General features: G+C 34.4%; 3 protein-coding genes, 2 long non-coding RNA genes and 1 pseudogene across 10 annotated transcripts; 4 read left to right on the plus strand and 2 right to left on the minus strand.

Moving 5' to 3' along the window:
- Window positions 1-4521: 4521 nt before the first annotated feature.
- LOC133803713 (protein ASYMMETRIC LEAVES 2-like) lies at window positions 4522-5248 on the plus strand (annotated as a pseudogene).
- A 10625-nt stretch (window positions 5249-15873) lies between these two features.
- On the plus strand, window positions 15874-17648 carry LOC133804156 (DUF724 domain-containing protein 1-like). Its single transcript, XM_062242319.1, has 3 exons — window positions 15874-16584; window positions 17179-17293; window positions 17366-17648. The coding sequence occupies exons 1-2, from the start codon at window positions 16105-16107 to the stop codon at window positions 17272-17274; spliced, it is 576 nt and encodes a 191-aa protein (XP_062098303.1). The 5' UTR covers window positions 15874-16104; the 3' UTR covers window positions 17275-17293; window positions 17366-17648.
- Window positions 17649-18353: 705 nt separating this feature from the next.
- LOC133804158 (uncharacterized) lies at window positions 18354-19277 on the plus strand. 2 transcript variants are annotated; one of them, XM_062242326.1, is made up of 4 exons: window positions 18354-18673; window positions 18745-18823; window positions 18923-18997; window positions 19171-19277. In XM_062242326.1, the coding sequence occupies exons 1-4, from the start codon at window positions 18543-18545 to the stop codon at window positions 19246-19248; spliced, it is 363 nt and encodes a 120-aa protein (XP_062098310.1). In that variant the 5' UTR covers window positions 18354-18542; the 3' UTR covers window positions 19249-19277. The 2 variants fall into 2 exon arrangements, with proteins under 2 accessions (XP_062098310.1, XP_062098311.1); XM_062242327.1 differs by having other exon boundaries at window positions 19109-19192.
- On the minus strand, window positions 19105-20386 carry LOC133804159 (uncharacterized). Its single transcript, XR_009878328.1, has 2 exons — window positions 20039-20386; window positions 19105-19677 (listed from the first exon to the last, which is right to left on the minus strand). It is a non-coding gene; the product is annotated as an uncharacterized LOC133804159 (long non-coding RNA).
- Window positions 19553-20040, plus strand: LOC133804160 (uncharacterized). Its single transcript, XR_009878329.1, has 2 exons — window positions 19553-19673; window positions 19885-20040. It is a non-coding gene; the product is annotated as an uncharacterized LOC133804160 (long non-coding RNA).
- A 6-nt stretch (window positions 20387-20392) lies between the features above and the next one.
- Window positions 20393-22053, minus strand: LOC133804157 (8-amino-7-oxononanoate synthase-like). Of its 5 annotated transcripts, none has more exons than XM_062242321.1 (5): window positions 21634-22053; window positions 21378-21529; window positions 21169-21278; window positions 20716-20859; window positions 20393-20531 (listed from the first exon to the last, which is right to left on the minus strand). In XM_062242321.1, the coding sequence occupies exons 1-4, from the start codon at window positions 21893-21895 to the stop codon at window positions 20847-20849; spliced, it is 537 nt and encodes a 178-aa protein (XP_062098305.1). In that variant the 5' UTR covers window positions 21896-22053; the 3' UTR covers window positions 20393-20531; window positions 20716-20846. The 5 variants fall into 5 exon arrangements, with proteins under 5 accessions (XP_062098305.1, XP_062098306.1, XP_062098304.1 ...); XM_062242322.1 differs by having other exon boundaries at window positions 20681-20859; XM_062242320.1 differs by having other exon boundaries at window positions 20632-20859.
- Between the last annotated feature and the right edge of the window lie 5637 nt (window positions 22054-27690).

Consider the following 27690-nt stretch of genomic DNA (forward strand, 5'->3'; position numbering starts at 1 on the left):
AATTTTGCACGGTAAATTTTGCACAATACATAAGTCAAAATAATATTTACTGTTTTAAAAATACTAAAATAGAGTATATTTAGTCTTTATCTTTTTAGGGTTTATAACATTTGGATTCCCTATTTTATCTTATTTGTATTAGTTAAGTCCCTAATTTATATTTTAGAGCATTTAAGTCTGGGATTAAGACTGTACCAACCAACCAATACACGGTTGCTATTTCTTCTTTATTGTTATTATTATTATTATAATTTCTTAGTTAAAGTTAGTACGTTCTAATTTTTTGGGGTCGAAATAAATTGGAACAGAAGAAGAGGGAATTCGAGAGTGAGTAACTGCCAAAGGTGGAGAAAAGGAATAATTTCGGATTAGTAGAGAACCGACAAAACCATGCGTGTCGGTCAGCGTGGGAAGCAATTATTGGGTTTCCCTGCTGATATATGCCGCTGTATCACTGGCCCAACTACTCTCCCCTCACTCATTTTTTTCATATATCTTTTTCCTACTTCATTAAAATATATATATATTAATTAACTAACTTACTGTTAATTTATTTTTTAAGTTAATATTTGCTAACAAAACTATATTATATACTGAAAATGTTATCTCACTTATTCTTAACAAACCAAAAAAAAAACTATAAACTATCCCAATGCAACCTTTTGTCGTCCGCTAGGCCTGTGGCGGATTTCTCGGTCCCCGTGATCTCTGCACTTTGATTTGGTTCAATCTCTGGATCTGTTTCACCCCCACAATTTTACTCTCAATGAGGTGGGAAGTGTTACTATTTTTAATGGTTCAGAATAAAAAAAAACAAACAAACAAACTATTTATTTAGTAAGAAGAAACGTCTTTCGAAGCAAAGAAAAGGCTGCAATATTTAGGTTTTGATTACATTAGACCTACACTGCACTGGCACTGAGTGGCGGTGCAGTGCAGATATAGGACAAAAGGTTTCAGATTCTTATGTTTGACCAGTGAGAATTTGTACAGAGTTGGTTTTGAGTCTTGATAATCTGCACTAAGCCCAACCCAAGGTGGCCCGGCCCGGCCCGGCCCAGCCACAAGAAAGATAGGAAGGAAGCGAGGCGGTTGGTCCGGGATTCTCTCTTGGCTGTCACTATCAACAGAAGAAGTGAAAGCGTGGTTTTGGCGCAGCAAAGGACGCGTCACGGTTTTCAAATTCAGGCATTGCAAAAATGGTTTATGTTTATTGTTGGATTTTTGACCGACCCTTGACGCCACGCCCTCAGTGACCGACTAGTCACTACTCTGCTATCTCAGGGCCGAGCATAAAATCCGACAATTGAACAAATTATGTACAGTGACCTACCGAACACTGAAAAAACCAAAACTGTTTAAACTGAAAACTAAAAAAACCGCCGACGGTGCAAACCGCCACTGTTCGGTCGGTTTTAAAATTTTGAGTGAACCGACTAATAAAAGCGAAACTGACCAAACATAATAAAACAATAATATAATATTATATAATTATTAAAATTTTTAAAATTTGTACTTTTAATTATGTTTCAAACTTTAAAATTTGTAAATATAATTATATTCTATATATTTATGTTTTAAAAATGCACAAAAATGAATTCCAACAATCCAAAATTTTTAATTTTTTAACTAAAACTTTCAAAAAAAAAAAACAATAATCAATTTGGTTTGGTCGGTTGAATCGACCAAACTGTGGTCCAAAACGGTCGGTTTTTTTTTAAACTGGTTTGGTTCGGTCGGTTTTTTTTTAAACTGGTTTGGTTCGGTCGGTTTTTAGATTGCACCAATTCGGACCGAAAACCAAATTCTGGATTTTTTGTTGTAAAAATACCGCTCAAACCGACCAATGCTCATCCCTACACTATCCTACTTGCTTTGTTTTGTTTTTCATTTTTTTTTCATCCAGGGCTTGGACCCACCGTTCTTCCTTCCTTCCTAATATCTTCTTTTTCATCTTGATTCTATACCTACTTACCTACTTACCTACCTACCCACATCTCCCAATTTGGCTAATTAGTTTGTGATTTTAAATAATTCCATGCAATAAATCTATAGTGGAATACTGATTTGAAAGACGGTGGTCTTTTCTTGTAGTTCTGGTTCCGGGACAAACTAAGAGTCCCAACAAATCAAATTAGGTAGTTATAAAACTATACCAATTGTCAATTGTTCCTTCCTTCCATCTAACTAAACTAAACTAAATTCATGAGTAGGCTTCCCCCTTGATGAATTTAACACATGGTCCCAAAGGCTTTCCCTTTTTAAGTAGATGCAATTCACCCATTTAACCCATAGCTGGTCTTGCTTAGAAGAAATAGCCCAAATGTACTTAGTAAGCATGATCTTATTCCAAGCCGGCCCCTCTCTAAAACCCAACCCACCAAATGATTAAGATGAAATTTACTTTGAGTACCATTCTCTCCCCAATGGAGAATTCTACAAAACCGATCAATGTCTCTAACAACACTCTGAGGCAACAAGAAAATACTCATCCAATAGTTGCGAATCCCCAACAAAACTGAGTGAACTAGTTGAACCCGACCAGCATATGAAAGATGGCGACTAGCCCAGAAATTCAGCCGAAGCCTTACCTTCTTGAGTATAATATCACAATCGATTGCTTTCCATTTGGTTGGTCTCAGAGGAACACCAAGATACTTTAGCGGAAATGAACCCTCAATCAGCTTTGAACACTCTAGGATATTGGCTTTTTCGGCAGCTGAAATCCCCCCAAAATAGATGTGAGACTTATTTTTGTTAATAGCCAAGCCTGAAGAAGTGCTAAACTCAGTAAAAGCCCCTTGCAGAATATGCATAGAATTAGTATTGCCTTTGCAAAAAAGAATAAGATCATCAGCAAAGCAAAGACTAACAAGATTAAGGAATTTACACATAGGATGAAATTTGAAAGATTTATCCTTAGAAGCTTTAAGCAATAGTCAAGTGAGATAATCCACCACAATAACAAAGAGCAAAGGAGAGATTGGATCTCCTTGTCTTAGCCCTTTTCCACCCTTAAATTTCCCTTGAATGCTACCATTCATCACCAATGAATAGGAGGTACCCCTCAAGTACACCAAAATCCATCTTATGAATCTACTAGGAAAATAAAGAGCATTTAATAAATTCTCCAAGAAATCTCAGTCAATAGTATCATATGCTTTACTAAGATCAATCTTCGTCGCACACAGAGGAGAACTGTTTTTCCTATTGTACCCCTTAATCAAGTCTTGAAATATAAGGACATTGTAAGCAAGCGATCTATGCTTTATAAAAGCACCTTGATTAAGATTAATCAGGGAAGGGAGAACTATAGCAAGGCGGCCACAAATCATTGTAGATATGCATTTATATATAGTGTTGCAACAAGCTATAGGTCTGAAATCAGAAGCATTAGTCGGTTGTTCCACCTTAGGTGTAAGTGAAATAATGGAATCATTCAGCGAATGAGGGATTCTACCTGTTTCAAAGATGTAATGTCCCAAAATTCCTAATGCGGCTTAATGGTTGGATAAGCAGGTCGGGAGGGCCATAATTGATATATTATTCCATTAAATGATTATGTGCATGTTTATGTGAATTATATTATAATATGATGTTAAATGCATGCATGTGGGTCCACATTTCATTATAGGGGCATTTTGGTAATTTAGACCGTTGAGGGCGTAATTGTGTATTTTCATGCATGTTGGTGAATCATTGTTGAGGCCACATAATAATAAATAAAAAATAATTTAAAATACAATTCATATTAAAAAAAGAAGTGCAAAACAACCAAATAAAATTTTAATATAAAAAAAACAAATAAGCTAAAAAAATTATAATCAAATTACAAACATACCCTTCCAAATTAATAAAATTTGATTAAGAGTAAAACTACAACTTTTATACAAAAATATGGGAAAATAAACCCATAAAAGTGAATATTCTTAAAAAAAAAGCCATAGATTAACTTTTTTTGAAAAAAAATCATATTTTTGCACATTCTATTAAAAATCTCATATAAAATATAATTTCTTCTATTTTAATATACAATATTTATTTATTAAGTTTATTTTTTTTATTATTATTTTAACAAGGTTAATTAATTTCAAAAAATAAATCATCATAAAAAACCAAATAATGGTGGGAAAATCGGTTAAAAAAAATTGATTATCAAAATTGATATGAAAGTACCAGTTTTAACAGATTCTCATAATTGAGTGTATCAAGTTAGTAATACTCGTAATAGAATGTACCAAAACAAAACTTTGTCAAAATTCAGGGTATTAAAGAAGCAAATTCCCTTAAAAAAAATAGAAAAATTAAGAAAATAAATAGATTAATTTTGAGAAATTTTAGAGGTGAGAAATTTATATTTATATAAATATAAATATAGAAAGATTTAATTGTCCATCAATTTCATATGTCTCAATCTTCTCCTTTATTTATTTTTTATATATTTTTTTTTTGTAGTATATGAAAAAAGAAAAAGAAAAGACTTGCGAGATATAAAATATTAGATTTTCCTTTCTCGATGGTTGACGCTATTAAACCGAAATTATTTGAAATTAAACTGGATTAGGCAATATATAAGGTGCTGCTTTTATTCGAACGTGCGTGATTTTCATGGTTGTGTCGCATCATAATTCAGAAGAATATATATATATATATATAGAGAGAGAGGTGTATACATGGGATCTTCGTCTTCCAATTCGCCGTGCGGGGCTTGTAAGCTCCTGCGGCGGAAGTGCCAGCCGGATTGCGTGTTTGCGCCGTACTTCCCGGCTGACCAACCCCAGAAATTCGCAAACGTCCACAAAGTGTTCGGAGCAAGCAACACCACCAAGCTTCTGAACGAGCTGCAGCCGAGCCAGCGGGAGGACGTCGTCAATTCTCTTGCCTACGAGGCCGACATTCGCCTCCGCGACCCCGTCTACGGCTGCGCCGGAGTCATCACCCTCCTCCAACACCAGCTCCGCCAGCTCCAGATGGACCTCAGTTGCACCATATCCGAGCTCTCCACGTACCAGAAGTACCTTGGAATCACCCAACACGGCCTCATCGTGAGCCCTCATTAGAATCTCATCTCGGGGGCTGCCGCCGCCCAGCAGATGGTCAACTACGCATACGACGCCAGCAGCCTTCAAGGGATGGACGTTTCCGCCACCGCCGGCATTGGGCAGCAATCTAGGGACGGCCAGGGATTGCCGCCGCACCATTGATCTCTCCTAGTATAATAAATCATCATCATTTATAATTAATTATTTGTTAAATAATTTGGAGATGATCATTTAATCTGATTTTATTAATTGATTGATTGATTGCTCTAATTAATTCAGGATTTTCCAAAACAAATATTTACTAACTTGTATACGTACTATTTAGTTTATTAATTTATTAATTAATTAATACGCTATGTAGAAATATATACTTTAATTTTTTTAGAAAATAAATAAATAAGGAATTACAAGATACAACATTTATTTTGTTTTGTTTTCATTTTACATAATTTTGGATAGTTTTTTTAAATATATATATCATTGCTTTTGTTGGTGTCTGTTCTCACTTATGAGTTAACTATTAAGAGTTTGACCTTTCTTTATATGACACTAATATTATCCATTAAAATATTATAGCTACGGACGACTTAATAATATTTTTTAAAATAATCACTTCCATTGTAACACATGACAAGAGTTTGGGAAAATATTTTAGTGCATATATCGCTATTCTATTTAAATATATATATATATATTTGAACAAAGTATATTTACTCAAAATATGTACCAAGTACTTTTTAAAAAAATAAGTCATAATTTAAATAAATATGATTTGTTAAAAAAAATTATCACGTTAATAAATAATATTTGGATATGAATATATTACTATTTATATATATATAAATATAAACAATTATAATCAAAATATATGATAAATAATTGAAATTTTAATTTTTCTATATATAAAAAGTTAGACGAAATAAAAAAAAAAAAAAGAATATGCTTAAGAAGTGACAAATCTAAAAAAACTATAATATACAAATAATTGAAATTAATTTTAAGACAAATAATGAGGAGTAAGTCCAACATTTGTAAATAATATCAAAGTTGTTGAAAAAAAAGACCTAGATTATGGATCTTATATACGTTACTTTTTTTTTTACAACTATTTTACTTATTTTGTTTTCAATTACAAATAATTTTATCTTCCTATATTTTTATTTCTTTTTACTATATCTCATTAACAAGAAGACCTACGTACATATATATGTTTTGTTTTGTGACAAATATTCAAGCAAAATTTATAATGTTATAAAGTGATTTTGGTAGAGTGTTGATGCATTGAAATCATTATATATATAGGACAATTTTTGTATAGGAGCTTTAGGATTTTCAGTATTTCTCGACTCGTGAATAATTTTCGGCGCGACTTTTTTTTTTATGACCGTGTATATTGTAGCTATTTAGAGTATCCTGCAAATTTTCATAAAATTTTGAATAGTTTACAGTATTGAAAATTAGGTTCAAACATGTTGTTTTCCACGCGTATAAAAAAAATTAGTCACGCATGCAATAATATGGTTGAACCTAATTTTCGGTATTGTAAACTATTTAGAATTTTCTGAAAATCGCGCTAATGTTCTAAATTGCTACTAATAGGACTCAAAATGAAGCTCCTATAAAGAAATTCTTCTCTATATATATACATGAATCAACCATTATTGATTGTGTATTATCCATTGCTTTTTTTTTTGGAGTCTAATAATACCATATCTCCCTAAAAAAAAGATATTTCGAGTTTGAATCCTTCTCCCTTATGTCAAGAAAAAAAAATCGAATTATTTTGGTGGTTACCAGTAGTAATCAGCCCCTTACATTAATAAAAAAAAAGTAAGAAAAAAAAAGAATGTCTTATTAGCACCAAAATAAAATATCTTTGATTCATAGATAAGCTGTTTAATTTTTATATTAATTTTCGAGTCAAATTCATTACTTAGTATGATGTATACAAATTCGTTATTAATTGTTTGATAAATAATCGAAATTGTTTCACATAATATAACTGAATTTTAAATTTCATATTGGTAGAATGAAAGAGCTTATCTATGAATTAATATAAAAATTAATATGTGCATATTATTATTATTATTATTATTATTATTATTATCCACAAGTCTCTACCTTCTTCTCTACGTATAGGAATATTAGGAAAAAGGACAGCTTTTGGAAGAAAAGTTTCAGAGAGTTTTCTTATCAACTTTTCTGTATAGTACGTACAAAAGAACAGCTCATATATAGCTGTAAAGAAAACAAACAAAACAGAGAACTGAAATAACCAATAGACCACAAAATGTGGTAACAATAAAACTAAAAAATAAAACCAACCGACTACAGGGCAATACACAACTTAATAAGGTATATAACAACCAACTTTTATGAGTTCTATAATCTAAATATCCATATCGATATCTCCAGAGATACACATAAGTTTTTTCTTTTTCTTTTTCTCATTGTATTTATATTTTTTTCCAGCACGTATGAGACGCAAAAAGTGTATAAATTTAACTGATCAACTAATTTATATTACTGAAGTCGCTGATAAATTTAAACCTCCAACAACATGTAAATATTGTAATGCGAAACTTTTTTTCCCATGAATTTCAAAATTTTTGTTGCTCAAATGGAGAAATATGATTACCATATCCCTGAACAATTATATGCTTTATATACTTCCACAACACCTGATCTTGAATTTCGAAAATATATTTGAACATATAACAATAATTTTGCTTTCACATCCTTTAGTACTAAATATGATAAATCTCTATGCAAAAATGAAAAAGGTATACTCTCATAATGAGCATGAATTTGATTGGATTATAAACAGAAATTCCTCACGCTGATGCAGCACAAGTGCAAATTAATCCACGTTACAATTTTCAGCAGCACATGGACTCCACAGACTCTATCAGTAAATCTAAATACCCCTTGTTTTTTTCTACCATTCTGCTCTATTGGATATATATAACATATACAATAAAGTATGATTAATTTCTTCTTATCAGATCTTGTTGGTGTTGTAACCTGTGTTCATCCCAAAAAACTTACACAAACAAGAAATGAATCAGTGCAACAAGTACAAGAAGCAATACTGATCTATCAATAAAGAGTAAGTAATTTAATTTTGTTTTTCTGATACAAAAATAAGACCACAATAACCCTCTCTTGTTGATAACATATTCCCAGGTTGAAGCCGATAATATTAACTTTTTGGGATCAATTTACCACAAGTGAATGCGCAGCTATTTTAGCATTGCTACAATCTTGGTAAACATCAAATCCTTCAGTTTGCATATATTTATGTCTAACTATATTTATTTACATATTTGTTTTATACAAATATTATTTACGTATATGTAATGAATATTTACTCTTATTATTTGTCTGCCAAAGTAGAATTTAAGATAATAGTTTATTACTAGAGAGACAAAGAGAAATTGGATATGACCAGTCAAAGTACCAAAAAACCAAAATAATAATAATAATAATAATAATAATAAAAAGGGTCTTACCTATCTGCATGGGAATGAGTTTATTATTCTCCAATACATTATTTTTGTTAGCATATTTAGTCAAGTGTATCCTTTATCACTGTGGTGCCTGAAAACACCAAACAAGAAACTGAAACTAAACAAGAACAAAGAAAAATGACAGCCAAAAACAGAGAAATCTTAAATGAAATGCAAGACAACAATTACGTGGTTCAGCACAATGATTGTGCCTACATCCACGGGAGAGAATAGCCAGATGGCTTTTGATCTTTATTAATGAAACTTAAGTACAGATTACACAAGATGAGAGAAACTTAGCTTTGGAACAACAATGGTATCATGCACCTTAAACAAACAGTAGACAGAAAAGTAGAAGAAAGATTTAGAACGTAGGTTCTCTTCACTGAACTTCCTTCTCTCCGAAACTCCTCTGAAATTCTCTTCTGTTCTCTTCAAAACTCTTGCTGTGTAAATCTCTCTGTACCCAGCCAAAAGTTTCAGCCCTCCTTTATAACTAAAGTAATGCTGACTTGGACCAATAGATGATAAACGGTATTAACTACCAAATAAAATAACTTTAAGTGAGCTAAACCCAACAAATTCCACCTGGTTTAGTTCACTTAAAGGGGTCTGATCAAGCAACTAGAAACTGAGCTGACTATTCTCTAAATCCAGTGAATAAGTCTCAGTAAGAGACTTAACAATTTTCAACACATAGTAAGTTTAGACAATGTCTAAACTTCTCTGTAGTGACACTTTTAGTAAAGATATCAGCTGGGTTGTCATGAGTGCTAATTTTCTTGACAAAAACTTGTTTGGACTGAATGATATCTCTAATAAAATGTAGTTTGATATCTATGTGTTTTGACGTCTCATGAAACATAGGATTCTTCATTAGATGTAAGGCACTCTAATTATCACAATGAACTGTGATATCATCTGATTTAAATCCTAGTTCTTCACTTAATCCTCTGAGCCAAATTGCCTCTTTGATTGCTTCTGTAGCTGCCATATATTCAGCCTCAGTAGATGACAGTGCAACAACCTTTTGTAAGTTCGACTTCCAGCTAATACAACTTCCAAGAGCTGTGAAAACATACCCTGTTAGAGACATTCGAGTGTCAATGTTTCCAGCAAAATCTTAGTCAACAAAACCTGTTATTTCTTCATTAAATTGACTTTTATTTCTGAACACCAGACCTGTATTCAATGTTCCCTTAATGTACCTCATAACCCATTTGACAGCATCCCAATGCTCAGCTCCTGGATTGGCAATATATCGGCTAACAACACTCATAGAGTGTGCTAGATCTGGTCTCGTGCAAACCATAGAGTACATTAAGCTACCAACACAACTAGCATAGGGAACCTTGTTCATGTATTCTCTCTCAGCATCTGTATTTGGTGACTGTTTCATTGACAGCTTGAAGTGTTGGGCAATGGGTGTAGAGACAGCTTTGGAATTGATCATTCCAAACTTCTCTAAAACTTTCTGTAAGTACCCCCTTTGAGACAAGGTAATGACATGTGGTTGAGGCCTCTTAATGTCAATACCAAGAATCTTCTTGGCTGTCCCGAGATCCTTCATCTCAAAATTCTGCTTAAGCTTTTCTTTAAGCTTGTTAATTCCTGTTCTTTCCTTTCCAATAATCAAGATATCATCAACATACAGCAACAAGTAAATCTGATTATTGGAGTATATACAAGGATCAAATTTACTCTTCTCATAACCAATCCTAGTCATATACTCATCAAATTTAAGATTCCATTGTCTTGGGGCTTGTCTAAGTCCATAGAGAGATTTCTTAAGTAGGCATACCTTATTTGGGTCTTTACTTTCAAATCCCTCGGGTTGATGCATGTATATTTCTTCATCTAGACTTCCATTTAGGAAAGCTGTTCTAACATCCATTTGGTCCACCTCTAGATTGTACTTTGCAGCCTTTGACATCATTATTCTAATTGAAGCTTGCTTGACCACTGGTGAGAATATCTCATTGAAATCTATGCCTTCTTGCTGTGTGAAACCCTTAGCCACTAATCTTGCTTTGAACCTTGTATTTTCAACTCCTGGAATACCCTCCTTTTTCTTGAAAATCCACTTGCAGCCTACTAGCCTTTTCTTTTCTGGTTTGTCTACTAACACCCAAGTGTTGTTCTTTTGTAAAGATAACATTTCTTCTTGTATGGCTTTAAGCCATTCTGCAGCATCTTTACAGTTAGTAGCTTCATGATATGTTGCTGGTTCTGCATTATCAATCTCTTCCGCAACAGACAAAGCAAAAGCAATAAATTCAGCATAGCCAATTCAATTTGGAGGTCTTGTCTCTCTTCCTTCTCTATCTCGAGCTAGCTGGTATGACCTTAGATCTTGATGTGTGGTGTCCATTTCATCTGTTTTATCTGTACTATCTTCATCAGCTTTATCCCTAAGATGTTGGTCCACCTCAAACTGTACACTGTCAGATTTTTCAGATTGACAAGCTGTCACTTGAGGCTTTGGTTTCATAGCCATTTCATACTCTCTAAATACCACATCTCGACTGATAATACACTTCTTGTGTCCTGGTTCTAAACACCATAGCTTGTAGCCTTTGACACCATCAGGATAGCCTAAGAACATGCACTTAAGTGCTCTTGAATCTAGTTTGTCTTGTTTGATATGCACATAGGCTGTGCAACCAAAAACCTTCAAGTGATCAAACTTTGGTGGCTGTCCTGTCCACAATTCTTGAGGAGTTTTGAAATTATTGGCAACTGAGGGGCATCTGTTAACAAGATAGCAGGCTGTTTTCATGGCTTCTCCCCATAAATGTTTCTCTAAACAGGCACTCTTCATCATACACCTAACCCTCTCAAGTAGTGTCCTGTTCATGCGCTCTGCTAAACCATTCTGTTGAGGTGTTCTTGCCACTGTAAGATGTCTTCTTATCCCTTCTCTGTTGCAGAATTCTTTGAATTCATTTGAGCAATATTCAAGGCCATTATCTGTCCTCAACACTTTGATTCTCTTACCAGTTTGGTTTTCAATCAGTTTCTTCCAATTAACAAAGGTTTCAAAAGCTTGATCCTTACTTTTCAACAAGAAAACCCATACCTTTCTACTGTAGTCATCAATGATGCTCATGAAGTAGCTTGCTCCACCTAAAGTCTGAACTCTTGAAGCACCCCAAAGATCCGAGTGTATGTATGCAAGCTTCTCAGTAGTTGTGTGCTCACCCTTAGCAAATTTGACTCAGCTACTCTTACCATAAACACACTCTTCACAGAACTCAAGTTTGTCTTTCAAACCTCCCTTAAATAGTCCCTGTTTATTGAGCTCGTGCATGCCTCTTTCACTCACATGTCCTAACCTCAAGTGCCATAATCTGGTTGTTTCTTCTGAGTTGTTGCTGATGACAGTAGCAACATTTCCAGTTACAGTTTTCCCATCCAAAAAATACAAGCCATTTGTCAACTTACCTTTCATAACCACCAATGAGCCCTTTGAAATCTTCAAAACTCCATTATCAATTTTAACTGTAAATCCATTATTGTCAAACATACCAATTGATAACAGATTTCTCTTTAAATCTGGGACATATCTCACATTCTGTATTGTTCTTGAAATGCCATCATGCATTTTTACCACTATTGATCCAATTCCTTTGACTTCACAAGCTTTATTGTTCCCAAGCAACACAGTTCCACCATGTTCTTCTATTATGGAGCTGAACAAATCTTTGCTTGGACTCATATGAAATGAGCAACCTGAATCCAAAATCCATTCTCCACCTGAAACAGAGTTAGAAACCACAAGCACATCTGCAGAATCATAACCATCAGTGGCTACACTTGCCTCACCATTATTTATGTTCTTGTGATTACCTTCCCTTTTCAGTTTAGCCTTCAAAGCCAAACATTCATCTCTGAAATGGCCTTCCCTTTTGCAATAATAGCATTGTTTTCCTGTTGCATTGTTTCTTGTCCTTGATTTGGATCTGTGATAACTTTGGCCTCAAGAAGATTTTCTTCCTCTGTACTCTTTCTTTTCTGACCTTCCTCTTACAAATAGCCCTTCTCCACCTGTTTCACTTCTGTCATCTCCTCGTTTCTGTATCTCCTTAGAACTCAAGGCAGACTTGACTTCTGACATAGTCAAGGTGTCTTTGCCATAGAGAATTGTATCCACAAAGTGTTCATACATCTTTGGTAATGAACTTAAGAGAATTATAGCCTGATCTTCTTCATCAAATTTGACCCCAAGATTGTTCAAATCAAGTATAATTCTGTTGAAATCATCCAAATGCTTCCTTAGTTCTTTAGATTCATCCATCCGAAGAGTGTATAATTTCTTCTTGAGATACAATTTGTTTGCTAACGATTTCTTCATGTAGATTGAACTCAGTTTGTTCCATAATCCAATAGCCGTATCTTCATTAGACACTTCCCTCAAAACTTCATCTCCAAAACTCAAAAGGATAGCACTATGAGCCTTTGATTCAGTGTCTTTCTTAACCTTCTCATCTTTTACATCCTTTAGTAAATCTGCATCTATAGCTTCAGATATGCCTTGATGCACTAAGAGTGCTTTCATCTTGATTCTCCACAAGCTGAAGTCATTGGCTCCAGTAAATTTGTCCACCTCGAACTTGGCTGTCCCCGTTTCTTGATAAGTTCTTGAACCCCAAACCAGTTTCTTGAAGCAACTTAATACAACCTGGGCTCTTGATACCAATTGTGGTGCTTGAAAACACCAAACAAGAAACTGAAACTAAACAAGAACAAAGAAAAATGACAGCCAAAAACAGAGAAATCTTAAATGAAATGCAAGACAACAATTACGTGGTTCAGCACAATGATTGTGCCTACATCCACGGGAGAGAATAGCCAGATGGCTTTTGATCTTTATTAATGAAACTTAAGTACAGATTACACAAGATGAGAGAAACTTAGCTTTGGAACAACAATGGTGTCATGCACCTTAAACAAACAGTAGACAGAAAAGTAGAAGAAAGATTTAGAACGTAGGTTCTCTTCACTGAACTTCCTTCTCTCCGAAACTCCTCTGAAATTCTCTTCTGTTCTCTTCAAAACTTTTGCTGTGTAAATCTCTCAATACCCAGCCAAAAGTTTCAGCCTTCCTTTATAACTAAAGTAATGCTGACTTGGACCAATAGATGATAAACGGTATTAACTACCAAATAAAATAACTTTAAGTGAGCTGAACCCAACAATCACTTTCTCTATTTATATATTAGGGTTATCTCAAGTTCCTTTATGATTAATCCCAACATGCCTGAAGTTGCACTGCTACAATCTTGGTAATTTCCAAATACCCATTACTGTGAATCTACTTTCTAAGCAAAAAAAAATTATTCTCTCACTCATTTCATTACTGTTGAACATAAATTACCTTGACCATATTGTTCTGACAAAACCATACTTGCCATACACTATCAACATGCCTCCTCCAAAAGATTTCTCTCTCTACTATAGTTGCTATTATACCCGAAGAGGTATTTTTTTTTATTTATGCGATACACATTTATTCACTTAACTCTCGTCAACAAGATAATTATGTATGTTTGACTATTAATTTCTTCAACATAAAACTTTCTGGATTAAAGGAACTATATCAATACCAAATCCACACCAAAAATTTTGTTACATGTCTTGAAACAAATGCCACAGACCTACTGGAGCAGACTTTCAACAGAAATTTACATGTTTCCGTTGTAAAAAAGAAGCAGAAGGCACACCGAGGTGCATATATTTTGTCTCTACTTATTACTTAGAAATTTAATACATATTATATATTCCTTATGCATGTGGTATATGATATATTCTCCACGTAAATGTTTGGAAAAAATGCTGAAAATTTACAGTTCTCATGGAAAATACATCTCAACTGGTAATAAATATTTCCACAGTTACAAATTTTTTGAAATAACCTTTACGATTTTGTACTTTACGTGCAGGAACAAATTCAAAATATTCTAAGTACCATTTCTTCAAAGAAGGAAGAATATGCAATTTATATTAAATGTACAAAATATGATACACTTCTGAAACTATCAACTACAATGACAGGTGAAGTGACCGGTCAAACTGTTCCACCTACTTCACCAAGTATTAAATGATATTTCAGTAGGGTTTCCTTTCTTATATGCAATTCTCTACTGAAAAAGTAGTGTGAACATCTTGCATGCAATAAATTCAACCTAACATGGAACAAAGTATATGATATAATGATAATTTACCCAACCTATGAGTGGTGGACAAGTGTGTGTAAAGTCTACGAATAGAAAAGATTACTGGGATTTTTTTGTTCTGATTTGGGTTTTGGAGTTTTAACATGTTTTCATAATGAGTAAAATGGTAGTGGTCTCAAATTTGAGGTTGGTTTTTAACATTAAATACAAGAAAATTATTATGTTCATTTAAAAGGGGTCCCTATGGCTTGGTTGGCTCAATCAATGCTCTTCTATTTATTTATTCAGTAAATAGTTAATGTAATTTAAAAAAAAAATTATATTAGTTAATTAATTAATTAATTGAACAGCAATAACTATTTATTAATCTTTTTATTTGGGTAAAGAATATATGAGATCTCTTCTATGAGATCTGATCTATAATAACAGCACCTACATATAATAATAGTATTTTTTTTTTAATTATTATTACAATACAAAATTATATTCTCATTTTTTTTATTATACACTTGCCAGTACATATATTATATAAATATATATACGTATCTGTGTATTTGTACGTAGAAAATGAAATTTGTAATAAGAAAGAGACTTTAGTGACTGTTTTATTTTATTTATAATATACGTAGAAGTTCTACCAACGTACATAGTAGTCTTTTGTGAAAACAAACTACTGTAATAAGTGTGTTAACAACTTAATGTAATAAATGTGTTAGTTTGCCTTTTTTTTATTAATTGCCTTTGTTTTAATTTTTTTTTACACCTGATTAGATTTCTTGACAATAACTATTTATTTATAATTCATTTATTTCTAATGTAGTTGTTATTATTTTCTTAATTAGAGAATGAGCTTTTTTATTTCTTCCAAATTCCTAAACTATTTTTAATTTCTTCAAAATTAATAAACTATTTATGAAGTTATAAATAACTTAATTAAATATTTACAAAATATTAGTTTACAATTAAATTACCTTTTTACGAATTATCAATTTATTAAATAAGGAAAAATTACCCTAAAATCAGCACAAAAAAACAAAATAATAATAACAACTTCAATTTAATAAGTAAAATATAAAGAGAGTAAAACGTATGAAAAAAGGAAACACTGAGCCACTCTCTATTCTCATATAAAATGGATATGATGCCTTGAACCGATACTCCTACTACTGTCATATGCTATGATTTTGTTTCAGAGATAATTGTAAGGAGTAGTCAGTTTTAGATAAAAACCCTTCCTTTCCTTTCCTTTTCACTGTGAGTAGTCAACTCAACTCAGTCTTTAAGTCAAGACTTTCTTCTTCGTTTTCATGTTCACCCTTTTCTTCAGTTTCGAGCAACACTCTTACTCTACTACTCACACACACACAGTTTGTAGAAATGGAGGGTTTCACCGAAGGTTCCACAGTCGAGGTCTGGAGCAAGGAAGATGGGTTTCAGAACGCCTGGTTCTCCGCCGTACGTCATTCTCGAACCACCAACCCATACTCTCACTCCTTCTCTCTCTCCCGTCAAGAAGAAGACGAAGCGTACCAAAAACGACAACTCAAAGGTCGTCATTCGATATCTACACATGCTCGCCGACGACGGCAAGGAGCTTCTTTTGAGAAGATCGACAGATTTTTCGTCAGGCCAACTCCTCCTCCTCCTGACACGGAGCCCGATAAGCCATTTGCGCAAAACGACGTCGTTGATGCCTTCCACCACGATATCTGGTGGACCGGAGTCATCATCAACGTCGAAAACGACAACTATACTGTTCGCTTCGCCATCCCATCTGATCTTCTCTACTGCAACCACTCTCAGCTCCAACCCCACTGGGATTGGGTCGATAAGAAATGGGTACGGTCTGGAAAACAGGTATTGTACTCCTCTCACAGCAAGAATGAATATGTTTCTGGTTTTCGTTCCAGGGTTTTCAAAGGCTTCAACTTTGTATTGAGCAATATATAATCTCTGCTATCTAGACATGCATTTTTCAAAGGCTTCAACTTTGTATTGAGCTATATATAATCTCTGCTATCTAGACATGCATTTTTCAAAGGCTTCAACTTTGTATTGAGCTATATATAATCTCTGCTATCTAGACATGCATTTTTCATAGGCTTCAACTTTGTATTGAGCTATATATAATCTCTGCTATCTAGACATGCATTTTTCAAAGGCTTCAACTTTGTATTGCGCTATATATAATCTCTGCTATCTAGACATGCATTTTTCATAGGCTTCAACTTTGTATTGAGCTATATATAATCTCTGCTATCTAGACATGCATTTTCCTTTAAAAAAAAAGTTTTTTCACTTCTGTATTTTCTGGGTAAAACGACTTGTTTGTGCCATAAGTGTATTTCCAGACTATCTTTTTGTTTCTTTCAACTTGTTCAAGGCTTTGTTTAAGTATATATAATAATGATAATGCTTTTTCTTCTTTGGAAAAAAAATGATTGTTTGCAGGAAATTAAGTATTCGAAATTCAGACCAGGAACAGGAGTAGAAGTGAAACTGAGTACTGAAAATGAGGGGCTCAACTTCTGTTCTGGTGAAGTATAAGACGACAAATAAAGATATGGTATGTCATTGCATTTTAAGTAAATTTTTGTAATGAGTTTATTATACTTAATTTTGAAAAATTATGTCATAGGCCAATGGAGAGATCTATAACCATAAAGAGTTGAGGAAGCATCTTCCCAGCCACAAGTTCCGGACTGGTAGTGACTGAAGTTATTTCACATTTGGTACGTGAAAAAAATTGTGAATACTAATTAGACTCCTTTCATGATTTATGTATGTATATATATATAAATATATATATGTATGGAGATTCTCTAGGTTCTCATAGATGGAGTGTGTTCATTTTTATCTGTTATTTTTTTTTTTTGGTGTAGTATGAGGTTCTCATCATAATCACCTTTTTAACTTTCTCATCAGAGTTCTTTTTCTCTTCGTTATGATTTTCTCCTTCGATTTTCTCTGGTTTTTATCCAGAAGATTAAACTTTAGCACAAAGAGGGGTAGCCAAAAAAGCTTGTTTTTCATCATCGGCCATAATGACCGAAAACTTCTCCTCGTAAACCTTAGCTCCTTTGTCGGAATCTATCTCTCCGGCGCCGGTACCGCTCCCCAAGTCTTTGACATCATCACGTTAGCTGTCATTATCGTCCATTTGGCTCTTAAGTCCCCAGTAAGAGCAAGCCAGTATCAAAAGAGACCATAACGTGTTAATTTATTTTTGGAAGTCAAATTGCTGGAAAAAGATAGTTTTCTTCTCTCTTCATCATATTCAAACATATTTAATTATAAATATCCCAAAACCCAAAAACATAAGAAGTAGAAGAAAATACAACAAAATGAGCCAAAGCCCTAATCAGTTCACTTGATCACGTAATCAAATAGGAGATGAAAAGACATAAATGCCTGAAAGAAAGAAGAAACTTTCTCACTCGTTTTCTCTGATCTCATCAAGCCATTCACTATTTCTTCATGGTATCAGAGCCACAAGGCAGCAGATGACTAAAAATTATGTAAGAGCTATACGTATAGATTTCCATGTTCTAAATGTGGCTTTTCTTAATGGTGATAATTATGTACCAGCGCATGCATAATGACCTGCGTGGGCTGTTTCCCTGCAAAACCAATAGTAATGCATTTTGAAAGATTTATACTTATAAATTACTCAAAAATATTATAGAATTATAAAATTATAGGAAAAATATTATTATAAGACCAATGAAATAAATAAACACATTTATTATGGGATTTACATATTTTCTACTTGGCTTATGTAATTCTCATTATTATGGGTTTCTTTTTTAGAACATATGGGAATAGTTAACCGTTTTATATTTTGTCTTGTGTATATTTATGAATTTGATCTGATTCATAATCATATGCAAGAATCAATGTTGAGGGAGATCCGAGAGATGTGGAAAGAAATAGGCAGGATGAAAAAGTAAGTTTTGTCAACTAATTTTGAAATATCACTTTCTATTTAGATGTCAATGTTTGATATTCTGGTATTAGGGGAACTGAGCTTGGATTCAAGAGATCAGAAGAGAATGTACAATTGGTTGATCAAGGAGGTTATTTTCTTCTACTAAAGGTGAGAAAATGAAAGAAAGAGAAAAAGACTTAAATTTGATGATAGCCATCTTTAAAACGTATTCCTTTAACCAGTATTGCATGTTTTTTTCATGGGCAGGAAACATTTGTTGAGTTGGTGACAAATATTGAGAAAGAGCTCATGGAAATTTATGATAAATTGAGCAAAATAGAGGTACAAAAGGTTAATGTATTTTCTCTCTTATCGTAGACTTTCAAATTGCCCAAGTCACTGTATCATTCTATATGAAATGAAACTGAGACATGTTTAATGCACGTGAATTAGGAAAATCAAGAATGATATAGTAGTGAACCCAAAGAGTTAATGCATCATTTGTAAATGTTCAGGAACAACTAATGAAAACAAAAAATGGAGTAGGTGTGTTGTCGGACTCTGAAAAATGGGAGACCACTATAGAAAAATGAGAAAAAAGCAAGTCAGAAACCAAATCCTGAAAGCACTCTTTGCTCTCTGTATCTTTGCCTGAAGGCACCAGCAGCCATGACAGTAGAGAACAAGGCAGAACAAGGCAGAACAAGGCAGAGACCAAAGAGTGCTTTCAGGATTTGCAAGCCACAAGGTACCTTCCTTTGGCCAAACTCGACTACTTTAAATCAGATTGCAGCTCCTCTTGTGGTCCGTCCGAACTCCACCCTCAGCTTCATCATCCACACTCTCCCCAGTACCCCACTTCTTCCTTGTACCTCAATCTCCATTCAGGCCCCAATTGCCTCCCCCTGTGAAGCCTGTGCCTGTCAAATATGCTCCTTTAAGCTCCATACCCGAAGGCCGTCCTCTTAATACTCCTGATCTCAAGGCTCCTAGTTCCTTTGTCATCAACCTATACGAGGTACCTATGGAAGAGAACAATATTAATGCATTTTGAAAGATTTATACTTATAGATTACTCAAAAATATTATAGAATTAAGATTTATACTTATAGATTACTCAAAAATATTATAGAATTATAAGATTATAGGAAAAATATTATTATAAGACTAATGAAATAAATAAACACAGTTATTATGGGATTTACATATTTTCTACTTGGTTTCTTCAGGAGGCATATACTTACCAAACCCTTTCCTATTAAGTCTACCAAATGGTCCATAACGCTAGTCCTCAGAAGCTGATGTTATCAAACATTATATCTACCAAAAACAATATATGGCAAATAATCATATCATATCGAATCAATAAAATTTATGATTTACCATGGGATGCAGCCACAACAGGGACTACAGTAGAAAATATGAAAGAGCGACCTCTTGATTGTATTAGTTGCTTCCATTTTTTGCTGTTTATATACAAACAAAAGACAAAAGACAAAATTAAAATTTGATATAATTTCTATGCTTGGAAACTGTGTAAGAATTATGCTTCATAAGTATTCTACTTCAATTCCATATGTAAGAAGAATGCTCTACCATTTTTCTAATTAAAACATAACCCTCAAACTATAAATGCACAAACACAAACTGTCCCAAGACAGGTACTATGTGAGTTGTAATTAAGGCAAAAGCTCATTAAACTGATAAGTTAAAAGGAGAAGAATATATTATAATTGCCTGCAAGCTATAAATCCTCCATGGCAAGGCAACCAACAGCTTTGCTCAGAGTGCCAACACAAATATCAATATCTTTCTCACAGTTAAACTCTTCAGCCACTCCACCTCCATTTTTCCCACAAACAAATGTTCCATGAGCCTGAAACAAAAAACTCAAATATAAATATATACACTTATATGTGTATGAATAAACTCAAAAGAAGACAGCCAAAAATGTTGCAGAAATTTGCAAGACATACAACAGTGTCTCTTAAGGTGAGTCATGTTGCAGTGTCTATAGATGAAAACCTCTACACTAGACTGTCGCTGGGCAAGACGAATACCATCATCAATTATTGAAGCATGGTTGAACGCATCAGAAAAAATGGCAACCCTTTCATGCTCCAAAGGCTTTGAGGCAGAGGCCAGGAGAGAGCCAACATTGCCCAACGTTACCATCAAGGCCATATTGATATTAGCAGCAAACCCTACCCCATAATAAAGTTCAAACAAGATCATCATCAGTTTGCAGTTGAAATACCAAATTGAGGAAATGTCAAATATGAAGGAAAAAAAAAGATCATACAAGAAACCATGGATATGATATTGAATCTAATTTGATTTCAACCCAACAATGTATCATGCATCTTTTCTTATTCAACAATAAGAAAAAAGCTGCATTGGTCAGGGGAGGGGGCACAGGCACAGGCACAGGATCATTTCCTTCTGCATCAGCTCAAAGCAGATATGTTTAAAAACAACCAAACACAAGTATCTCTAATGCACCTTATACATACCTCTTTCTTCTTTTTAAGTCTGCCAAGCATGACTCGAGTAGCCGATGGTAATTGGTATATCCACATATTAGAGCAGAACCTCGGGGGCCCATTCCATGTTTCAGCGCTGCCTGATTAATCATTACAAAAAGAATCTATTAGCTTGAGAAAACGCATAACTACGAAGCAAGACTAAACCATTCCTTCCACAAAAGATAAAATCATCAAACCTTTGCAGCAGCAGCTTTTCCAATAGTAGGATGTGAGCTCAACCCCAAGTAATCATTTCCAGAAAATAAAAGTAGCAGCTTCTTGAAACTCTGAGGACGCTCCCCTGTTTTAGGATTAGCTAAAACATCTCTACTATCGTCAGCCTCATCCCCTGGAGACCCCAAAAGCATAAAGGTAAAACATTTAAATTTCGAAATTATTAAGATAATAGAGCTACTATTGTTTGTTATCACGGATTACATGGTTTATCTTAACTTGGGACAGAGTTGAAAGAAGAAATGTGATGGACCCAATTCTGGAAGGTGGCATCTGAAATCTCAATCTCAACGGAGGAACGGTCCCATGTATGCAATTCGTCGAACACCTGGAATTCATCTTGAATGGATGATTTTGAGGAAGCAGTGTTGATGGGGTGTTCTGGTTCATTGCGGAGGTAAATGGGTCTGAGAGAACGGGGAAGTTGCAAAGAGTCGAGCTTTGAAAGAGCCTCTTCAATCCAGTAATCCCATAAGCTCATTGTGGTCGTTTGCAGAGAGAGAGAAGAGAGTTGAGTAGTTGGACTTGGACTTGGACTTGGACTTGGAGGTAGATGAAACTAATCAAAACTCGTAGTTTAGTAGTTGAGCCTCAAAGGTTTAAGGCAAAGCATTAAAATTTTATTTCGAGGCTGCATATTCAACCATTTTATTCCAAATTTAATTGAAATATTGTGAATACTTTTGTCAAAAATAATTTTAATGCATAATAATAATACTCTTTTTTATTTACTTAAAATAGTTTATATATTTTATAAAAATTCTTTCAAACAATTTTTTTAAATAAATAATAAAAATATCTACTTTACTTTTTAAAATAAATTTTTACTATAAAATGTGTTAAATGAATTATTTAATTGAAAAAAGTAACTCCTTAAAATTCTATTTTACATTATTAAAAACAATTAATTTATTTGTACATGTTTTTTTAGCAACGATATCTTCGTGGATAAATATCATAAAATGGTTACAACCTAAAAAGTCTAAATATCTAGAAAAAAATGAGAGATATTTTCTAACTAAACAAGTTGTCTTTACATCCTAAGAGCATGCGCAGCTAACCATGAAACTAGGAAATGACGAATCATGAATTAGGACACTTCTAGAAATCTGGATAACAAACTTGTTATAACATCTAACAAAGACCCAAGGTCAATGTAAAATGTAACTCACTTAGGAAAAGTAGTAGACACAACTTCTAAACAATATGTACCCACAAAATCCAACAGAAAGATCTAGCCAAAGAATCCAATCCAACGCCATCATTAGTGATGCACATGGGGTAGAGAATTGGCAGGGAGTGCTTCCTTATCTCCATTTATAATTTTTATCATCGTCCTCGCCCCATCCCCGCTTATTCCCCGTTGGGAATGTAGTGGGGAATTCCCTATTGGGGCGGGGAATCCCTAAGGGAACCCATTTATTTAAAAAATTAATTTTAAATTGAAATTTTAATATAAAAATAGTAAATTATATGTAAATTAAAATATTGCACAATAATTATGATTTAAAATACAAAACATGATCCCAAATAAAATTAAAAATATTTAAAAAATTACTAATATAATACAATAATGCATAAAGAAAGATATAAAATGCATATAAAATATTATAAAAATATATAATAATTTAAATGGTGCCCGTTGGGGCGGGGAGTGCCATCCTTGCCCCATTTGACATTCAGTGATTGAAAATTATCACTGTCCGTGCCCCGTTCCTATTTAGAAGGGGATTTCCCGCCCCATTAGGGTCGGGGCCCTGGGGAAAATGTGAATCCCTAGTCACCGTCCCCGCCCATTTCCCATTTAGACGGGGATTTCCAGCCCCATAAATTTGCATCCCTAGCCACCATCTACTCCACATATTTTGCTTGTATAAACTGATAAACAACCTACAAAATAAAATATCATAAATGGAGGAGCAAACGAGCACTATTCGACGGTAACAAGGAACTCAGGCCACCACCGAAAGATTACTCTGGTGATGATGTGTTGAAGCAATTAGAGAATGTGCAGATTAGACATCCTGGGAAACACAAAGAATTCGGTGGTGTGAAACGCAAAAGGGCTCCGATTGAACTTAATTGGTCGAAGAAGAGCATATTTTTCGAGCTTGATTATTGGAATGAATTATTGCTGAGGCATAACTTGGACGTAATGCACATTGAGAAGAATGTTTGCGACAGTGTCTTGGGAACTTTGTTGAACTTAGAGGGAAAATCTAAAGACACTGACAAGGCAAGACTTGATCTAGCAGACATGAAAATTAGGGAAAAACTCCACCTCCGTAAAGAGGGAAACAAGTGGAAGAAACCTCACGCCAGTTACACCCTCAGTGTCCCGGAGCGTCAAATTTTCTGTGAATTTGTGAAGTCAGTTGAATTCCTGGACGGTTTTGCTGCAAACCTTTCGAAGAATGTCAATGTCAATGATGGCAAGATAACTGGGCTGAAATCACACGATTGCCACGTGTTGTTTCAGCAGTTGTTGCCCGCCGCAATTAGGTCATTTTTGGTTCCTGAAATTCGGAAGCCAATTATTGAGTTGTGCGGTTTTTTCAAAAAACTTTGTTCACGGACTTTGAATGTGAAAGACCTTGAGAAGATGGAGACCGACATTATCACCATTTTATGCAAGTTGGAAATGATATTTCCTCCAGTATTTTTCGACATTATGGTGCATTTGGTTTTACATCTTCCAAAAGAGGCAATTCTTGGCGGTCCCGTGCACTTTAGGTGGATGTATCCCATTGAACGTTCGATAGCGGTTTATAAACAGTATGTAAGAAATCGTGCACGTCCAGAAGGTTCAATCGCAGAAGCTTACGTGGTCAACGAGGCCTTGACCTTTTGCTCAATGTACCTCCGGGGGTTGAGACTCGATTCAATCCACCTGAGAGGGATGAGGATCGCGTTGAATCCCAACTAAATCGGGAATATTCCATTTATAAGGCTGTTGGTCGTCCATTTGGTAAGAAATCAAGTATGCTCCTCAATCCGTAGTTAAAGCAAAATGTTGAGTGGTATATCTTGAACAATTGTGCCGAAATTAAGGAGTACCTTAGGTGTGTTTTCTAGTCTTTTTTCAATAAATTTGTTTGGTTTATATACCGAGTAAAGGCCAAAATCATAACATTGTTGTCCGTTTGTAGTGAGCATATTGATGAATTAAGAAGACGGGGGGGCTCGAATCTTGAAGTTCAACAAGAAGTTGATTTTCCTCAGTGGTTCAAAGAAAGAGTATGTATATTGGTCAATTCCTTTCCGAAACCCCACTTAATCAATCCAAAACTAACTTTCAATGTTAATGTTGATAGGTGAACGATTTGCATGAGTCAACACCTACTGAAGTGAATAATGAATTGTATGCTCTCGCAAACAAATCAAGCGGCACCGTGTTCTCATATCCAGGGATGATAGTGAATGGTGTGAAATTTGTGACTCGTGGTCGTGATATGAAGCTTAAAACACAAAATTGCGGTGTAATGGTGCCAAGTGAGGAAGGAGTGAACTACTATGGAGTTATGGAAGAAGTAATTGAATTGTCCTACTTGATGGGTTACAGTGTTGTCCTATTCAAGTGTAGATGGTTCAATACAAGTAGAATTAAAGTGGAATCCAATTTTACGAGCGTATATGTGAAGGAAGAATGTTATAAAGATGATCCTTTCGTTCTCGCATCTCAAGCGAAGTTGGTGTATTATCTTCGAGATGTGAAAAATGGGGATGATTGGAGGCTCGTTAATGAATACATTCCGAGGAATGTATGGGATTTCTCAAATTCCGATGTTGATGATACTGAGACCACAAATGATATACCAATATTGCAAGAAGTTAATTCTTCTTCATTTCAGTTGTGGGTAGAACTTCCAATTTTTGATAATCTTCAGTATGATCGGGTTGATGTCCATGTCATTGAAGTGTACAACGTCGATGATTTGGTTGGTGAAGGTTTAGATGAATTTGTTGTCGATGAATCCTGTTTGGTCTTAAAACTCCATTTGCAATTGTTGACCCTCGATTTGACCAACGATACGGAGTCAAATATACGACAAAAGATAGAACGACAATTGAAAAAGATAATCTAATGAAAAGGAAGAAAACACCAAGGAATTATAGTGGTTCGGCCCCAAAGAATGGTAATGACCTACGCCCACTTAGTGCAATTGTTATTATTGAATCTCAAAGTTGTGATCAAAGAAATAGGGTTCTTGAGTTTCACAAACCTTGAATGTATTACAATAAGACGATGTACAATTCACTATATCTATTTTTTCTCTCAATATTTTTCAAAAAGACTCAGGAATCAAAAGTCAAAAGTCCATTCCTTGAGCTATTTCATGCATATTTATAGGTTCAAGGAGGGTTACACATGCCAACGTGCCCTATCTTTCCTTAATAATCGCGTATCAAGATCATAATGAAGAAATATTCAATGCAATTATTATAAGATTACAATTTAAGAAGGAAATAAATCAAGTTATACGACCAGCCTGGTCGTATTAGAAATTAACCCTGACGAAGTGATGTGCCTCTGGTCGATAGCCGAACAGTACTTTCGCCACGTGTCAACCAAGTGTGAGAAATTCTCGCCACGTTATCAGCAACCGTTTTTGGGTAAACACTCATGTTCTCGGAGAAATATAATATAATCATCCAAAATAGCACTTCTCCTTTCTCTCGTGGATCTCCTTAATGACACTAGTTCTTGAGGTTGTTGAGTTTGTTCTTCTGTAACAATTTCTTCATTTGGAATAGGAATTTGTTCAACATTGTCTTGTTGAGGTTCTGGATTCACTTCTTGATGAATGATAGGTGTAGGAACCTTAATATTGTCAAAAGTGATAGTAGAAATTGGGTTTGAATTCAATTCCTCCTCAAAAGCAATGTCTCTTACCTTATTTCTCCCCCTAAACTCAACATCCTCAAAAAAATATTGCAGTTCTCGTCTAAAAAATATTTCTAATTGTGGGATCATAAACTTATAGCCCCTAGATCACTCAGAATAACCAATAAAGTAGTTGCTCACTGTTTTGGAGTCCAATTTCTTTTCATGTGGCTTATAAAGCCTTGCTTCAGCTGGACATCCCCAAATGTGAATGTGTTTTAGACTAGGCTTTCGACCTGTCCAAAGCTCATAAGGTGTTTTTGCAACTGCTTTAGTTGGTACTCTATTCAGAATGTAAGTTGCTGTCTTTAAAGCTTCTCCCCAAAGGGACTCAGGTAAGGTAGAATGAGCAATCATACTCCTTACCATATCCTTAAGAGTCATATTTCATCTTTCAGCAACACCATTCATGCTAGGTGAGCCTGTCATGGTGTATTGTGGGACAATACCACATTCCTCTAGGAATTTAGCAAACAATCCTAGACGTTGTTCGCCTGAGCCATCATATCTACCATAGTACTCACCACCACGATCGGATCTGACGTTTTTAATCCTTTTGTTGAGTTGATTCTCAACTTCAACTTTATAAGCTTTGAACACGTCCACATATTGATATTTTTCATGAATGAGATATAGATACCCATAACGTGAGTAATCGTCTATGAATGATATAAAATATTGTTGACCATTCCTAGAAGACGTAGGGAATGTCCCACAAATATTTGTATAAATCAATTCTAAGACATTTGAAGCTCTGTTGGCACCTAATTTCTTGGTTTTGGTCTGTTTTCCCTTGATGCATTCTACACAAACATTAAAGTTTGTGAAGTCAAGAGACTCTAAAATGTCATCAGACACATGTCGCTTAATTCTACATTTTGAGATGTGACTTAAGCGTTTATGCCATAATGACGCTGAATTTGCTTTATTTAATTTGCGTTTAGTACCACGTGATTCCACATGTAAGGTTTCATTATAGGAGACAATTATTTCTAATAAATAAAGGTTGTCATAAGCATTCAAATAACCAGTTCCAACAACATTTGAATTTAAAGACAAACTAAATTGATTGTTTCCAAAAGAACAACAATATCCAAATTTGTTCAACAAAGAAACAGAAACTAAATTCCGTCTAAAAGACGGTACATCAAAAGTGTCTTTCAAATCCAAATAAAAACTAGTTCCTAACAACAACCTAAAATGCCCAATTGCTTCCACTTCCACCGATTTTCCATCGCCCATGAATATGCGTCTTTCACCATCACTTGGCTTTCGGTAGCTCAGGCAACCCTGCATAGAAACACTTATGTGAGTAGTGGCACCAGAATCTATCCACCAAGTATTTCTAGGTACAGAAGCTAAATTAACCTTAGAACATACCAAAGTAAGAA

The sequence above is a fragment of the Humulus lupulus genome, chromosome X (assembly GCF_963169125.1).
Source record: "Humulus lupulus chromosome X, drHumLupu1.1, whole genome shotgun sequence".
NCBI lineage: Eukaryota > Viridiplantae > Streptophyta > Magnoliopsida > Rosales > Cannabaceae > Humulus > Humulus lupulus.

Excerpts from the sequence above, each read along its gene's own strand:
- LOC133804156 (XM_062242319.1), top strand. The coding sequence starts at position 16,105 with ATGGAGGGTTTCACCGAAGGTTCCACAGTCGAGGTCTGGAGCAAGGAA. Across the intron at positions 16,585-17,178 it reads GGGTACGGTCTGGAAAACAG|GAAATTAAGTATTCGAAATT; the intron begins GTATTGTACTCC and ends GATTGTTTGCAG.
- LOC133804158 (XM_062242326.1), top strand. The coding sequence starts at position 18,543 with ATGGGAATAGTTAACCGTTTTATATTTTGTCTTGTGTATATTTATGAA. Across the intron at positions 18,674-18,744 it reads GAAATAGGCAGGATGAAAAA|GGGAACTGAGCTTGGATTCA; the intron begins GTAAGTTTTGTC and ends TTCTGGTATTAG. Across the intron at positions 18,824-18,922 it reads GTTATTTTCTTCTACTAAAG|GAAACATTTGTTGAGTTGGT; the intron begins GTGAGAAAATGA and ends TTTCATGGGCAG.
- LOC133804157 (XM_062242321.1), bottom strand. The coding sequence starts at position 21,895 with ATGAGCTTATGGGATTACTGGATTGAAGAGGCTCTTTCAAAGCTCGAC. Across the intron at positions 21,530-21,633 it reads TTCTTTCAACTCTGTCCCAA|GGGATGAGGCTGACGATAGT; the intron begins GTTAAGATAAAC and ends TGGGGTCTCCAG. Across the intron at positions 21,279-21,377 it reads GAAAAGCTGCTGCTGCAAAG|GCAGCGCTGAAACATGGAAT; the intron begins GTTTGATGATTT and ends ATGATTAATCAG.